The sequence below is a fragment of the Protopterus annectens genome, chromosome 8.part0 (genome assembly GCF_019279795.1).
Source record: "Protopterus annectens isolate FY-2018-M chromosome 8.part0, PAN1.0, whole genome shotgun sequence".
In the NCBI taxonomy this organism is placed as follows: domain Eukaryota; kingdom Metazoa; phylum Chordata; order Ceratodontiformes; family Protopteridae; genus Protopterus; species Protopterus annectens.
Genome location: NC_056741.1, coordinates 363,366,982 through 363,384,095, shown reverse-complemented (window position 1 = coordinate 363,384,095; position 17,114 = coordinate 363,366,982). Strand labels below are relative to the sequence as shown.

The following is a 17,114-nucleotide window of genomic DNA, read 5'->3' as shown; positions in this document are numbered from 1 at the left end:
TGTAAAATCTTACCATAACAGTTATTGTTGCAGTATTTGCTCCCTATCTCCTCCCCCTTCTGGTCTGGATGCACTTGTTCCTCCTAATTTCTTGAACTATGTTGGAGCTTTTCTCCCCGGGCCTCTGCTGAAAAAGGGCTCTTCAGCTCAGTCGGAAATCTCGGTCAACAAATGTAAAATAAATAACTAAATAAATAAATAAAACTATTGTTCCTTCTGGGGGATTTTCAGGTCTGAGGTATGCGCTTTGAGTGGGGGAACATAAAGTGTGATATACAATGTCTGTAAAATCATAAGGCTTTGGTATACTGGCTGGACATTGAGCTACCCATGGTGGGGAATTGGGTGGGGAACATGAGCTACAGAGAATCATAGAAAATGATGAAGTTTACATCACATGGGGTCACCCAATACCAACAGTCCAAAAGATAGATGCTAGAAAACCAGATATAGTGGTCCAAGAAAAGAAGACAATAGTAGCATTGATCATTGATATCGCCACACCTAGTGACTACAGTGTCTTGCGTACAGAGAGACATAGAAGTCATAAAATACCTCGATCTGCAGGCAGAAACGAGAGCCATGTGGAAGAAAGATACCCAAGTTCCAATAGTAGTAGGAGCAACTGGTCTTACTAGAAAGAATTTACAATCATATTTAGATATGTTACCAATTCAGCCTAGTACCTACCTATGAACCTATAAATAATTTTCTTGGGTGGCGAAAGCCAGGGTACCTTTGGCTAGGCTTATATTGGCCCTAGGGCCAATAGCCTAGTACCTACCTATGAACCTATGTAACACCATACGAATTGCAGAAGGAGTCATTACTGGGCACATTGCGGGTGCTGTGAAGAGCACTTTTGGCTAACTTCAAAGAGTGAAACAATACTAATTTCATAAACTTTAATCGTACTTTGACTAAGAAATGGGGTCCATTCCCATCATGGTATTAGAAACCCAAAAGGCTTGGAGAAATTAAAACGGGAATCTCTTTGGTAAAGAATACTGCAACAGTGAAGAGGACATCTACTGTAATGGTAAGATTTTACACAACTGCATTTTCATAATATCAGCTACCACTACTGAGCAGTGAGGAAACAATGTTGTAAAAACAGTATCCAAATGACTGTGACATGAAGATGAAGGCACATAGTGTGCTCAATGTAATGGTAAAGGGGAAAGCAAATTGTGATTCATAGACGCAGGATGCAGTAGGCACACAGCAAGCAGTGCATCACTATAAGAGTAAAAGTCATGCAGGCATTTGCAGAGTTACAGCAAGCAAAGATGCTAGGGTTAGCAACAGCAGCATTTATTCTCTATTATACAATGATGGGTCATTGTTATTCAGAAATAACAGCCCAACCAGTGTGCCCATTGCAAATCGAACACATACCAACAGAAAAAGTCCAGCTGCCAAGTACCATTGAGCAGCTAAAATTTTTTACTGGAATATGCTATGGAGGGCAGACCAAAATATAATAAAAAATCTGGAACATTCTGGAAAAGTAAAGAAACAGAAACGTACCTAATTTTCCTTGTATTCTTGTGCTGCCACTTCTCAAATCTCTGCAGACTCTCATTCCTCTCAGCTGTTCCAGTCTTTGCAGAATGTCCAGATTTTTGCCTCAAAGTATTTCTCTTTCCCTAGCCAATGCAGTTAAAGTAATTAAATAATGACATACATTTCAGATTAACCATTTCCTTCACAAAATCCATGCTAAAAAAACAGCAAAGGATATTCTATTTTCTCTGTTGCTTCTCTTCAACAACAGCAATAAAAAAAACAGCAACAGAGATTCTCTTTTCTCCATTGCTTGGCTTCAACAGCACTGATGTACTATGCAAATGTGGGAATGTGAAGCCCATATGCATGTGCAGTACATCAGAAAATACAGAAGAACAGGAAACAACACAGAGGAACACTATTGCACTGTTAAACAAAGATATTATTTCAGAAAAGTAAGCAATTTCTTTCTTATATAATGTCATTGTATAACAGCAATAACCAACTCGTGGATGTGGGTATGTCAGGATTTATCCACAGTTGGCTTTGTTTAATCACTCAGAATTCACCCTCATGATCAAACCACACCAGCCATTGGTAAGGCCTGATATACCCATACCCATTTATGGGTTATTGCTTAATAGGTGTTCTTATCTCTCCTCCACAGAATGCCCTTCAGCAGGTAGCATGGACAAAACTGGTACTGGCATCAAGTCACCTGCAAACTGCTAACTGAAGAACAGCTGGCATACTGTATTTGACTGGGCAAAGATATTTAATTGGTATTAGATAACATCTGCTGTCAATGAAGTGGATTAGGAGTAATGTATGGACTTTCTATACTGATGGACACTGTCATGTACTGCACTTACCTATACTATCTACCTGCACCTTTGAGAGGACACAGTGGGTATTTATTTATTTATTTATTTTACATTTGTTTATTTTACATTTCTTTAATGGGATAGTCTGACTGGATACATGTCCATTTTCAGTGGCGGCCCGGGGAGAAAAGCTCCACATAGACAAACTTACATAGATTATACAGAAGTTAGCAAACAATTATAAAAACAAAGTGATTATATACAATGGCTTAGTAGTGTTCCCTAGTAGGGACTAACAGTTCTCATGGACAGACACAATTAAAAGTAAGAGACATCAGATTGGAAGCAGAGCTTGGTGACGTAGTTACAAGTTATGATAATTACAGAATATGCTTTCACTTTATAACTTAATCAGGGTTGGTACATGGGCATAGCTAATTCACTTTGAGATACTGTTTTTCTTTTTTGAAGAGACTTTTGGAGGATTACAAAAAAAGAATGGACCGAGTACTGAGTTCACTCTGACAACGACACAGAAGTGGAGGATTGTAGGGTTATATAGTTTGGCAACAAATTCCGGGTTTTGCCAAGAAAGTTGGCAAAGAGCGATTCACCAGCAGAGGTATTAGCTTTGTGGGTTTGGACCAGTAGTTTATCGGCTGACTGTAGGGATCTCAGGTCACTATATGGCTTAATAATATTTTTAAGTGTGGGGGAATCCTCACGGTGGTACAAAATTTTGTACACTATTAAGAGTTGATTGAATTGAATTAAGCTGGGCAGTTCTAGCCACTCTAGTTGTTTAAGGTTCTAGCAGTGGTGAGTTCTATAGGTGGAGCCAGTGGCGAATCTGACAATATGATTGTAGCTATGGGACATCTTACCTAGTTCGGATTTGTTGAGGTTTGAGAGTACAAGCGAGGCATATAAAAGAGTAGAGAGTAGGTATGATGTTGACCTGCAAACTAATCTGTACATTTTTCAGTACACTACTTCCATATGAGGGTGAGCACATCTGTTCCCACACTGCACTAGGAGACAGAACTACTGCCATGCATTTGTTCTGAGACATTGCTCATCCAAAGTATTGGATATTATGAAGTGTACGCATTAGTCAGTAAAGGTCCAAACTGGTATCTGTGGACTGTGTTATGTCAGTTAAGGACTATTATTCTGTCAACTGGCAGACATGTACAACGCACAGGGATTGACGCCAGTCTGTCTGCACATCATCCTAATAGTGTTCATGATTCCCACATCTGCAATACATATCATCTATGTTTCTTTATCCTATATACTGAAATTCTGTAGGCTCACCTACCTGGTAAGTGTAGACATTATGGTAATCATACATATACTGAGCCAAAAATAGTGTATAAATGTTTCACTCACTCAAATGTTCTCACTCAGATTCAGGTGATGCAGGATAGCCACTGAAACCCTGCTGAAGTTGACCATATGGAACCAAAATAACTGGTCCAAACTGCAGTATAACACTACTTACACACAAACTGGAACCACTATACAGTGTATTTTCGGCCTGATGAAGACCTGGTTCCACGACATGGATTCATTTGGTGAGCACTACTGTATCCTCCTGCCACACCCTGTAAGATATTTCTAACATGCTCCATTCTACACAAGATGGTTATTATGAAGCATTTAGGCCAGTCATCAGTTTTGGGAACCTCTAGTCCAAGAACAGCAGCCCCTGTACCAGCCAACGCACCACCATCATCAAAAGATGACAGGTGGATTGAAGGGGCAGTGCACCCCACCCCACAATCATGACTGGTACATTATATGACAACAAAGCTGAAGAAGTGATGTCTAACCCAGTTCTTCAGGTCCATGACAAGTGCACAGTGACAGAGCAGTGTCTCACAGAAAAATATGATGCATGCAGTGTTTGTGACAAGATATGCTGGGCAGTGCGAAATCAAGTCACATTATACATCAGACATTTCCATATACTCTCTGCACAAGACAGATGGTAGAGTGGGTTACAGTTACTATATGCACAAGTGACAAGGAATACAGTAATACATGACTAACATAAGAACTTGGGTGGGTGGTCATGTCAATGAAGATAAAGACAGGAGACTTGCAGCCAGGTGAACCTTGTGTGTCATAGCCAGTATCTTCTGGTGAAGGGTGGCACTGTAGGATTGTGACTGGGAGAAGGTGCTACTTATGTGACCATGATCTGGATCCACTACACTGGCTCAATATGACAGGATTAGAAGTTCCCCAAGGCATGTAGAGAGTCTGCTGGTGAGGTGTTCTGCTCCTACTGGCTAGTAGGTATCTCTGGCCATAACATGGGGAGTGGGGTCTAAGAAATTTCAAGACTTGCAGGATCTGACTGTGTTACCTGAGATAGCCTCAAAACATGACCAACCCATCTACCTACCCACCACTGGCAACAGACAGCACTGTTGGACAAGGCAGTAATGGTTGCACTGGCTGTCTACTGCATTGGGATTGATATGACAGTGATGTGTGCCTCCACAGTCCTCTTGAAACCTAGCATGGCATTGCTTCTGGATTCCAAGGCACTGGCAGTCTTTGGTGAAATTCTCATATAACCCTTGCAGATAACCAGTCATCTCTTGTTGTCATGAATAGAAGCAGACTGTATCATGATAATGGCATTGATCATCTGTTGATTGAGCCCCAGTACTATCTGCATATCAGGGCTGGCTGTGACATGCGAGAGCAACAGTGGCCCATTGTAGGCTTCCATATGGGGGTAGACATACTGGAAGCAGTGAGCTGTTGTGTTGCTACAGGCAAAGAAGAAGCAATGCTGATAACCTCAGTCATAGAGGTGCCATCTCCAGATGGGGATGGTGAGCCTTCATGCTGTTCAGCATGTAATGCAGGTGAGGATGAGACTATGCCACCATCCTGAACAATGTGCAGAGGACCACCCAGGAGGGAAAAAGACAGTACCTGTATGTCATCTGATTGTGTGGCCTGATATGTAGCTTGGCATCATCTTTAAACCCTCCCGTTGTCCTGACCCAGTCAGTACATGTGTCACTGTCACAGAGGTCTAACCTATGAATATGCAATACAAGGCAGAACTAGAGGAACTCTGAATACCCATCCTAAATGTATGGCCTGGGTTGTGCATACAAACAGTGGTACAGAATATGCAGATATCGAATAGCCACATACATCATCTGCCATTCCTGTGTGCCTGGGCATATGACATACTAATGGGACACATGCAGTGGTGTTTGTTGTCTAACTGCACAGTTTTTGCACAGCTGCTGCATACAGTTTGAGTATTATCATCCAGGAGCATCTCCCTTAGGCACATATGGCTGGCCACTCCACGAACTTGTGTCCACTCCTCCAGGTATGAAACCTGTGCCATCATCATCTTCATGCAAGGACACCTCCTCTTCAGTTAGGTTTTCAGTGGGAGGGTCTGCCCCTCCAGTGGCTGATCTCTCTACCATCACATACATGCCCTCTTGCAGGCCCACATGACTATGCCAGTGACACACATAAGACATTGTTATGTTGTATGAGTCTACCATCTCTAACAGCACTGATACTGAGAATTAATGCCTCACAGACTTGGTCCCATATGGGTTGAGGAACACCCCTTCTCTCCACTCCTACCAACAGATGGCACCCATTGGTCTTGACTGCCTATAGAAGGGCATCATCCTCAGCTTGTCTGAAGTTATCAACCTCTGCTATCAACCTTTTCTTGAGAACATGATAACACCTGTAAAAACAAGTACCTTAGCTGTAGGCTGATGACTTTTAAAGATGTCAGACTATCAATTACAAACAGTGGGTTGCCATAGGTATGTGCAACAATGCATGTTTACACATAGATAGGAACACAGAATGTACCACAGATATGCTGTGTTACCTAACAGAGATAAACTCCACTGATGCCCCAGACCAGCTGAATGGACAGACATGTATATGCATACAGCTGAAGTGGTTGCCAACAAAGACCCACAGGAGTATTTAGGTGAACAGCAGGATGTTCTTCATGTTTCACTGTTACAGTCATCACCTGTGGGTTTTCCCTGTTGTGGTAGCCCTCGGCCAACCTGAATACCAGAGTCAATGTTTTTCTGCATCAGCTGCTGTCACTTGTAGACTGACGTCGGGTCATCAGTGCTGTAAAGCAAGGCAGCTGATGCCATTACATCAGTGTTTCTTGCCATGGAGCCCATAGCAGAAGCCGTTCACAAGTGTGCCAGTCAGTCGCTACCAGAGCTCGGATTACAGCTGAAAATGTCTAAAGCTAAGTACCCCATTGGGGATCTTTTTTCTTGCACGAACCGATGTCTGAAAAAGTTAACAATTGTCTCGCCTGTGGAAAGCGGATCTCACATTGAGACTTCCATTCATACTGCACCACTTGTTTAGGCCCAGACCACGATGTCTCCCGTTGCCGGTTCTGTGCCCTCTTTAACGCGAGAACCATTCGTCATAGAGCTCTTATTGTAGACAGATATTATCATCCTCCATCTTCACAAATGGTGTCCATCAGCCAACAATCCATAGACATTCTGACAAAACATAGGGATAAAGATAGAGACAGACCACACAAGGCTAAGACTTCTGACAACTCTACTGCTAAGCAGGTCATTAGTTCTCCAGAATTCAGTGAGGCGCTTTTGCAGCCCCTGATGCCCAATACAATATGTAAGCAGGCCTCTACTGAGACCCTTTCAGAGTCTGGCATGTCACAGAAATCTTCTTCACCTTCCGAGCCTTTGGTTGTCTCTGCCCTGGTTGAGTGTGGAGCCGCAATGTAGGCACCAGCTTCTGAGGAGGCCTTTCGCACTACCAATTCTGAAGTCCATGAAACAAACGAAACCAGAAAATACATAAGAAATGCTCAAGTCTTAACAAACAGGTGCTTCATTTATTATGCTTTCTGTAAGTAAGTACTTTCATTCTAAAATCCACCTACTTAATGGATTTTGGAATGAAAGCGCTTACTTGCAGAAAGAATAATAAACGAAGCACCTGTTTGTCAAGACTTGAGCATTTCTTGTGCACTACCAATTCTAGACGAAAACCGACGTCTCCTCATCTGACTACTGTCTCAGACCGGTGGATACTCTTAGGCCTAGAAGCCAGGCCACTCCTAGAAAATCTACCTCTAGCCACCATCTTACTCCTGCTCCACCACCCCTAGCCCAAATGCTTAAGACGGCAGAGGATCTCATCTTCCTTATCAGGGGCAGTCAGGCCACAACTTCAGAAAGAAAGACACCCTTCTCCTGAACTAATGACAGAGCAGGATTCTGAGGAATCTGATTATTCAGATTTTGAAGAGGAACAACAACTTCTGACTGCTTATGAGGATTCAGATGCGTGGGAATCCATTCCTTCTGCCTCCCCACCAGAAGATCTTTCCTTTGGAGAAACCCTTCACACCCTCAGGGAACATTTCCACTAGGAATCTCAATACTTCCCTCAGTCTAAGAAAAGGCTAAGATAGTTTCTAGACCTGCCCCAGCACAGACCCCTGGCCACCCCCCCCCCCATCTTAGAAGTAATGGATGATGTTTTCCATGAATCCATCTTAGCCTCTGATGCCTTCCCACCTGCTCCCAGTAAACCTGACAGGTATTACAGAGTACCAGATTCTCACAAATACCTGTACAGAAATCCTGCTGCAGACCTGGAGGTCATTACACAGGGACCTAAAGGAGCTAGGGCTAGTTCTGCAAAAAATCATACTCCTAACAAGGATGCCAGAGCTCTGGACAGATGGGGTAAAAAAAGTTTACAGCTCTGCAACCTTAGCTATCAGAGCACTTAACTTTCCGTTCCATATGTTAAAATATCAACAACACACTTTTGAACTATTAAAGCAAAAGATTTCTACCTTTCCTGACTGTGTCAATTCTAAAGAGTTGGCAGATTTACTGCACTCAACTTGTCAAATGGCAAAACATTCTTTACACTGTGGATATGATGCACTTAGAAGCCTCAAGCAGGGCAGCAGTGTCAGGATCTGTCATTAGGAGACATGCATGGTTGAAGGAACAACGTCTCCCTGATCATGTCAAGTCTAAATTAATCGATGCACCCTTGGATAAAGACTGCTTGTTTGGAGAAAAAGCAAAAGAAATGCTTAAAAAGATGGAAGATAAAGCAAAATCAATGCAAACAGTAAAATATTTCTTTCAGGTTCAACCTCCTAGATTCAGCAGGAATTTTCCCTCTAAGCACTGGTCTTTTCCTGCAACTAGCAGTTAGGGGCAAGGTAAGCCCCGCAGAGACAGACCACCCAGGCCCCTATTCCAGGAACAGCAGAGAGCAAAACAGTGGACCACTTCCACCCCAAAGGTAGGGAGTTCTAAGTCATCCCTCTATGGCAAAAACTCTGAATGACTCCTACTCCCTCCTCTGCCCTCCTTACACTCATCAAAAGCTAGGAGGAATGCTGTCCCCCTGCAAAGAAAATTGGCTTTCTGTAACAAAGGACCAATGGGTCTTAAAGATAATTTTTCAGGGTTACAAATTCACTTTCAACGAACTCCCGATTCCCAGAGGGTACCCACACTTACCTCCAAATCAGTGGGAAGAGGCATTAAAACAAGTCCAAACTCTCATATCCCGGGGGGCAGTAGAACCTGTTCCTGCAGATCAAACAGGCAAAAGCTTTTATTCCAAGCTATTCCTTGTTCCCAGAAAGGAGGGCACTTGGGGCCCCATCCTGTATCTATCCATTCTGAACACCTCCCTGGTGGTCCCCAAATTCAAAATGTTAACTTTGCAGCAGCTCCTGCCTATGCTGACAAAAAAGCCTGGTTAGTGACCCTAGACTTAAAAGATGCCTACCTCTACATCCCCCTAAAAAGAATCCTGCAGGAAATTCCTGTGCTTCAGAGTAGGCTCACAACACTTTCAGGTTTCTGCACTTCCCTTTGGCTTATCTACTGCTCCCAGGGTATTCACCAGATGTTTAACCCCAGCCATAACATTTTGCAGACAGAGAAATATATAGCTTTACCATTATCTGGATGACTGCCTCATTCAGGCAGAGTGCAAAGAAAAGCTGCTCCAGGACCTCCGCTTTGTCAAAACCCTCCTAACTTCTTTAGGGTTCACCATCAATGAGAAGAAATCAAAGCAAACACCCTCCAGGAGGATCATTTTCTTGGGGAGCACTGCTGGACACAGCATCCCAAATGGCCTTCCTATCCTTACCCAACTGGCATCCAAACATCATGTCATGGCGAGGAAGTTCCTGCAAGCCTTGGGGTACATGGCATCTTGCATCCTTCTAATTCCTGTGGCCAGGCTTCACATGAGAAAGCTTCAGTTGTACCTAAAGAACCTTTGGTGTCAAAACTCACAGCCTCTGGAGACCTCTCTCCCTCTGATCCCCTGTATAAAACCAAGTTTCTCTGGTGGGCAGGGGCCTGTGCCAAGAACAAGGGTCTCCCCTTCATCCTCCACCCTACCGGGCAGACCATCCCCACCAACACCTCAGACATTGCTTGGGGTGCTCACCTAGCAGGCAGGTGCATCCAAGGTCTTTGGAATCCCCAGCACCTTTCCTTACATATCAGCCAGAAGGAAATGATGGCAGTACAAAAGGCTCTGACATCCTTCCAACCCCATATCAGGCCAGGGGTTCTCCTTAACAAAACAGACAACACCACAGTAATGTGGTACATCAGCAAACAGGGAGGGTCCCAGTCTTACTCTGTGTGCAGGCTAGCCTTGAACCTCTGGCTGACTGCCTCCTCCATGGGATTACACCTAATAGCCCAATACCTACCAGGGATCAACAACAGCCTGTCACACGACTTAATAAGAAATTTACTGGACCCCCACAAATGGCAGCTCCACAAAAAGATCTTTTTGTAAGTCACTCAGGAGTGGGGAAAACTGGAGGTGGATCTCTTTGCTTCGCACCTCAACTACCAGCTAAAGAAATTCTGTACCAAGGAGTATCACCACCTAGCATGGAAGGTGGATGCTTTCACCTTCCCCTGGAACTCCCTCTTCGTGTACCCATTCCCTCCTCTGCCTCTTATTCCCAAGGTACTGATCAAGATAAGGGAAGAGGGACCAAAGGCCATCCCCATTGCTCCAGATTGGCCCAGACAGCACTGGTACCCCTTGCTGCACAGCCTGACATCACAGCTTCCCAGGCAACTTCCTCTGATCCCAGACCTCTTGACTCAAGCAGGGGGTGCACCCAGACTTGCATTCTCTCAAACTGTCAGCATGGCTAAAACTCTAAAGGCAAGCAAGGGGCACCTGTTAAGCAAACAGGTCCTAGACATTATCACAGAGGCCAGAAGGCCCAGCACCAGAAAATCTTGCACAGGGAAATGGAAAAGATTCTGCTCCTGGAGCCAGTCCAGAGGGGCCAGTTCCTCACAACCTTCTGTCCCTGTTATCCTGGACTATCTAGCGGACTTACTCAATAGTGGCTTCTCCTTCTCTTCTGTTAAAATCCACGCCTCAGCCATTTCAGCCCATTTCAATACAGACCAGCCCCTGTTCTCACATCCTTTGATTAAACAATTCCTCAGTGGGGCTTCTAATATCAGACCTCCCAGAAGGCCACCCATACCAGCCTTTGACCTGAATTATGTTTTAGAAAAACTAACCTTACCACCCTTTGAACCTGCTTTTTCAGCAGAACTGAAATACCTCTCCTGGAAGACTGCTTTCTTACTAGCTATCACCTTAGCCAGAAGGCTTTCAAAACTTCAGGCACTGATGGCCATTGAGCCCTTCACAATTTTCCATGCAGACAGGATCTCCTTTAGGACTAACCCCTCCTTTATGCCCAAGGTGGTATCTAATGTGACTCTCAACCAGGCCATTCATCCACCCACCTTCTTCCTTAATGCTTTAAACAAGGGGGAAAGAATTATGCACTACTAGATGTGCATAGACAGCTCAGATACTACCTGGACCATACTAAGCCCTTCAGGAAAACTGACCAACTTCTTGTCGGCTTTGACCCAGGGGCAGAGGGGAAGCCCATTTCTAAGCAAACCATTTCCAAGTGGATATCACACTGTATCCATTTCTGCTACAGATTACATTCCAGACTAGCCCGGTCAACAAATGTAAAATAAATAAAAAATAAATAAATGAGAAACCACCCCTAAGTCTGTTCTTACCCATTCTACTAGGGCAGCCTCCACTTCCACAGCATTCCTCAAAGGAGTTCCCACCAGGGACATCTTGGAAGCTGCCACCTGGACCTCAGTCCATACCTTTACAAAGCATTACCACCTTCATCTTTTCTCTAAGGCTAGGGCAGGGTTTGCCTCTGTAGTTCTGCAGGGCTTGTTTACCCATGCCTAGGTCTCTAATTAATTCTTCCACCCCTCTCCTCAGCTTTGGGAATCCTCCCACAGGTGATGACTGCAACAGTGAAACATGAAGAACATAGTACAGTTGTGTACACTTAACCATAAATGTAGATGTTCGAGTGTATTCACTGTTGCAGTCCTGGTTTCCCTCCCTCCTTCCCCCTTATATCCTTAGACTGACATAAGCTTCTTAGGGTGGTTTTTAATCACCAGGACCAGTTTGCCATATTTCCTTGGCTACTAACTGGTTAGGGCAAGAAAAACTGATGTAATGGCGTTAGCTGCCTTGCTTTATAGCACTGACGACCTGACGTCAGTCTACAAGCAACAGCAGCTGGCACAGAAAAACACTGACTCTGGTATTCAGGCCGGCCGAGCTACCACAGCAGGGATAACCCACAGGTGCTGACTGCAACAGTGAATACAGTTGAACATCCACATTTATGGAAAGTGTACACAACTGTACTTTTCACAGTCTCAATGACATCTTTGTTGGGTAGGTCAACAGCCAGCACACTTCCACACACCAGTTTGTTCCCAGCCAGGTGTACCCAGTCATGCTGTGCCACAACCCAACCCTGGTATGTTGTCAACCCCTGTCCATCACTATTTGTTCCTCATCTGTTTGTTTTTGACTAGACCATGTCTTCCTTTCCTAGTATGCACATGTTCACCCCTGTTTATTTATACTGTTTTGAGTTTGATTGTGTAACTCCCACTGACTACCTATCCCCACCTTTCCTTTCCATTTCTCTACCACATTTTCCATCATTTCTTCTTCATCCATATATATAAAATGGACTAATGATCCCCAAAATGTGTCATGCTTTTCCTTTATGCCCCATTCTGAGTGTGCCTGCTTTTACTGCATTTCCCTATTTCATACTGTCCTATAATTACTTCCCTTTTCTCTCTTTCATAAAAACAGTAAGTATCCAGGTGAGATGTTTATAGTATGATGTAAGTTATTACAATGTTACACTTGCTGATAGCCTGCTCTTCCACGTGCCGGCTAATGCTACCTTCCAGTCTCAAAAGGTTTTACAGTAGGTGGCAAGTGGCCACTCCCTTGCTCTAAGGCTTACTTGTTTTTCTGTTCCAGTGTGGTTAGATTGCATTCTTTTAGCACTGCTCTTCTTTTCACAAAACAGCATAATGAGCTTTGCAGACATGCATTATATTGCCATTTAGATATTCATGTATACTTTTAAACACAAGTGTATCTCTCCTTTGCAGCACAAATCTTGCTCCAGTGTTAAGTGCATCTCTGTGAATCCTGGCCATTGTTGCACATTTGGCTTTCATATACTCTGTAAGATTGTACAGCAAGTCAGTGTACACAATTTCTGTCTGAATGCCTATGATTTCCTTGCTGTGAGTAGTCTTGGACGTTACATGCTCGTCCACTTCAATCCTTTCCATAAAACAACTGCTTCTTTATTTTACACATATTTTCATTTCTGCCATTCTGAAATTACATCTGCATGCATACCAGATATCAGGAGCAGAATTTAGAGTCCATAGTTCAGATAAAGTAACAAAACATTTTTACTGTAAACTGGTACGTTAAACTGCCTGTTATTTAGGCTTCCAGTTGGTGTCTCAAAAGTCACCACCAGAGGGAAGCATATACATTATAATGGCCTTTTTTTATATAATGTGCATTTACACTACAGTAACTCTTTAACATCAATGCAATTCATCCTGTCCACTTTTTACAGCTATAATCCTGTACCAGGAGTACAGTGAAGTTTCACTAACTCGAGAAATCCAGAGGCAACAACGAGGTGACACATTTTTGGACGTGAATGAACCACCATCTCCAAGACCACGGAGGAAGCAACTTTCAACTCATGACTCTTTTCTCCATCGCCTTTCAGTATGTAATGTGGTAAACTTGTGGCAAGATATTCCAGATGTACGGCAAAGTGGTGCCCTCTCTTCCATGACGTCTGAAGAACAAAAGCTACAAGAGGTACATACTGTTGACTGGAAAACAATGTGGGCAGTCTGCCAACCTGTCAGGCTGCAAATGGTATATTATTGTTTGCCTACATAAGTGTTAACAAACCTTGCTTTTGATGAGAGACTCATTAGAAGACTCCCAAAAAGAACACACACACCAGGAAAAAACCTGTACAACACCAGTAGGATTGTGGAAGTAGTTTAGAGTGTAATGAGTGCATGTCACGGCAAAAGCTACCCCAAAGACTAACAGTGTCCTTTTTACTAAATTGTGTCAGTAGCAACTGTTTGTACTAAAAAAAAATATAGGTCCCAAATCAATCCCATAGTGCTATTTTAAGTTAAGGAATGGATCCCCAAGACACCTTAGGTCTTATTACTCCCCCAGTTAATTATGTTATCCTGGTTGGTGTCTCTTGAGTTCTTAAATAATGCAGGAAAACCTTAATTTCATTAGGGAACAGGTCATTTTATTGTAGAAAAGTGTACTGTGTTCCCACTCTTTGGGTCCCATACATGGAATGCTACATTTGTTAAAAAAAAAAAAAAATTTTTTGTCCCCTTTCCTCAAAAGACTAGATTGGGGGACTTTTTTTCACACTACATATGGATATCATGTAACCATGGAGTGGGGGAAACAGTCTGTTTTATAATTTCATAGGTATTTACTGGGCTAACGACCACAAGGGCCTTTTTAAGGCTAGCCATGTATCCCAAATCTCTCACAAGTTTTGATACCCTTGATAAGTGTAAGCATGGGCCTGGGAAATGAACCATTTGCAGGTTACCTGTGTCCATTAGAGACATAGGTGCCAAACCAGGGTGAACATCCAGTTTCCCATCCAATTGCCCAAGTTGCACCTAAATTGGGTTAGGGAAGAAGTCTGCTTCACATGGATGGGGAGCCTGTTCCATAGACAAGGTAGTCTCTAGGACACATACCTATCTCTCCAGCAGGTCCATTTATATCACAGGCAAGGTTTAAGTCATCAGTGCATGTAATTCAGGTGTTTGTTTTGTGGATATGCAGGAGGTCCATCAAAGTGGGGGATGACAATGCCCTGTATGCCTGGCATAGATCTCCCCTCAAAAACCTGTAAGAGAGAGAATACAGGGATAGGGCCTTGAGGTGGTCTGCATAGGACATTTTACTTATGCCCTGTATTCTTTTAGTGAGGAGCCTCTGTGGACATTCCAATTGTTGGATATGCCTGGTTAGGTACACACCAAAGGGGGCATTGTACTCAATCATAGGTATGATGAATGCTGAATACAGTTTTTATAAGTTGTGCCATGCAGAATGATTCCCTCACCACTGTAGACACATGATGGTCAAACGCTAGATTACTATCTATGCATGTCCCCAAGTCCCTGCCTACTGGGTCATCTCTAAAGGCAATGTTGTCAATATGATAGTTACCAGGGATGGATGACTTCCACAGCTCTGACACCAGTTGTTTGTCTGTGTCAGCCCCTCCTGGAGAACATTTGTGTCAGTGTGAGATTCAATGACAGCTACTAATTTGCAATCATCTGCAAATTTAGTCAGCCAGAGACCCCTGTCATTGGCCTTGACATCTGAAAAGTAAATGCCAAAAAGGAGTGGTCCAAGGACTGATCTCTGAGGGACTCCACTTGTGACTAGCCTCTTTGTACTGGTGGACTCTAAAATTCTAACTTCCTGGGTCCTGTCTGTGAGCCATTTGGCTATCCACCGGGTGACATACGGGTTTGTACCTATCCTCTTGAGTTTGTCAATAATGCCTGAGTGGGGTATTGTGTCAAATGCCTTGGCCAGGTCAAGGTAGGCAGTGTGAACGATTCTGCTCTCATCTATTGCTTTGGTGACCTTCTCAAAGAAGTCCACCAGGTTGAGTAGGCATGATCTGCCCTTGAAAAAAAACAAACTGGATTGGGTCCAGTGTCTGGAGGTTTAATATATCCCTGTTGATCAACTCCTTGGCAATTCTTTCCATGTCTTTACATATAAGATTAGTAAGACTCATGGGTCTGTAGTTTCCAGGGTCTGTAGATGGCCCACCTTTGTGCAGAGGGATGACTGTTGCCTTTTTCCATTCATGAGGCATGGAAACTATTTGGAGGCTACAGTTAAATAGTAATTCCAGAGGCCCTGCTAGGTCATGTTTCATGATATTTAGAAGGCAACCTGGCATATTGTCTGGGCTCATTGATGCAGTGTTCTTGGTCTTAGAGAGAGCATTAAGAACCTGTTCCCTAGTGATAGTAGGGGGAGTTAAATTTGATGATATTTCCTGAAGGAAGGTTGAAGGGGAGAGCGGGTAAGGTTGGAGCTGAATTTATCAGCCAGGAAGTTTGCTATGTCTTCTGGCTCAGTATACGTGGCTCCATTTACAATGAGCTCTGCACACAGTTGTGTATTGCTTTTGAGGTTGTGGACATAGCTAAAGAATGCTTTGTGATTGTCCTTGGCCTGGGAGGCCAGACTTGCCTCAAAGTTGGCTTTGGTAGACTTTATTTGTCCTCTGAGTTATTTGTTTACTTTGATGAGAGTGCATTTATCCTGCTGGGAGCTACACGTCATAATTTTAGCCATGATTTTCTTCTTTCTATTATACTTCCTATTGATGTCGTAATTTCACCAGAGTGGCTTGTTTTTTGAGTTAGTTCTCTAGTTATTCCTGATAGGTACAGCTGCCTTTATGCAGCTATTAACATGCCTGTATAGGGTTTCTGTGAACAGTTGTGCACAGACAGTGATCTTCTGAGAGTTTAAGGGAGTTTGAAAATTTTCAAGTTACCAGTTGAAGCAATGAGCAGCCAGGATCAGAGCAGTGATAATTGCCCAGAGTCCTCTGACTTTGATACATGTGAACCATCTGGATCATCTGACCCTAGAGGAGCGTGTTCTCTCAGTACTCTTTCAATGTTACCAGTTAGTGACCCAGTGACCACCTACTGCTATGTGAAGTGGATTAACTGGAAGGGTGAGCGGACTACAGTTATCATGCAAAGAGAGAACGGGCCCTGTCCTCTTTTGGCAGTTATGAATATACTCTTCTTATGGTGGAAGGTAAGTGAATGCAACTGAAATTAAGAAGGAAAAAGCATACATTATTAAGGGCAAGTTGGTGATTTGATGTTTTGACTGTAGGAAATTAGAAGTTATGTCCTTACCATAACGTTCCATGTGGAGTGTTCATCTCGCCTTTGTTCTTACACCTGGGTTCAAGCTCTGCATCGGCTCGAGACAACCTAATACCCACAATCCCCCTCTGCCTTTACCTCAGATCTAGTTTGCAAGCAAACCAGCAGTCAGAGAGAGAACACACTCATGCCAAAAATTTACATAGAAGCAAGAACACTTATATCTATATATATATACACATGTACATCATATATATACAACAACTGCAAGTGCAGAAGCAGAATAACCCAGACCAGGCACCAAATTGAACGTTCTTCCTGAGGGTGGAATGTAAGAACAAAGGCGGAT

The 17,114-nt window shown here is 43.3% G+C and overlaps 1 protein-coding gene across 2 annotated transcripts in view; it reads left to right on the top strand.

The window, feature by feature from the left end:
• Positions 1–17,114, top strand: part of LOC122808811 — a 2,021,113-nt gene that overhangs the window by 1,246,553 nt on the left and 757,446 nt on the right. For both annotated transcript variants that reach the window (XM_044079872.1, XM_044079871.1), the window contains one exon: positions 13,396–13,649. In XM_044079872.1, coding sequence (XP_043935807.1) covers positions 13,396–13,649 — 254 coding nt within the window. The remainder of the gene's footprint in view (positions 1–13,395; positions 13,650–17,114) is intronic.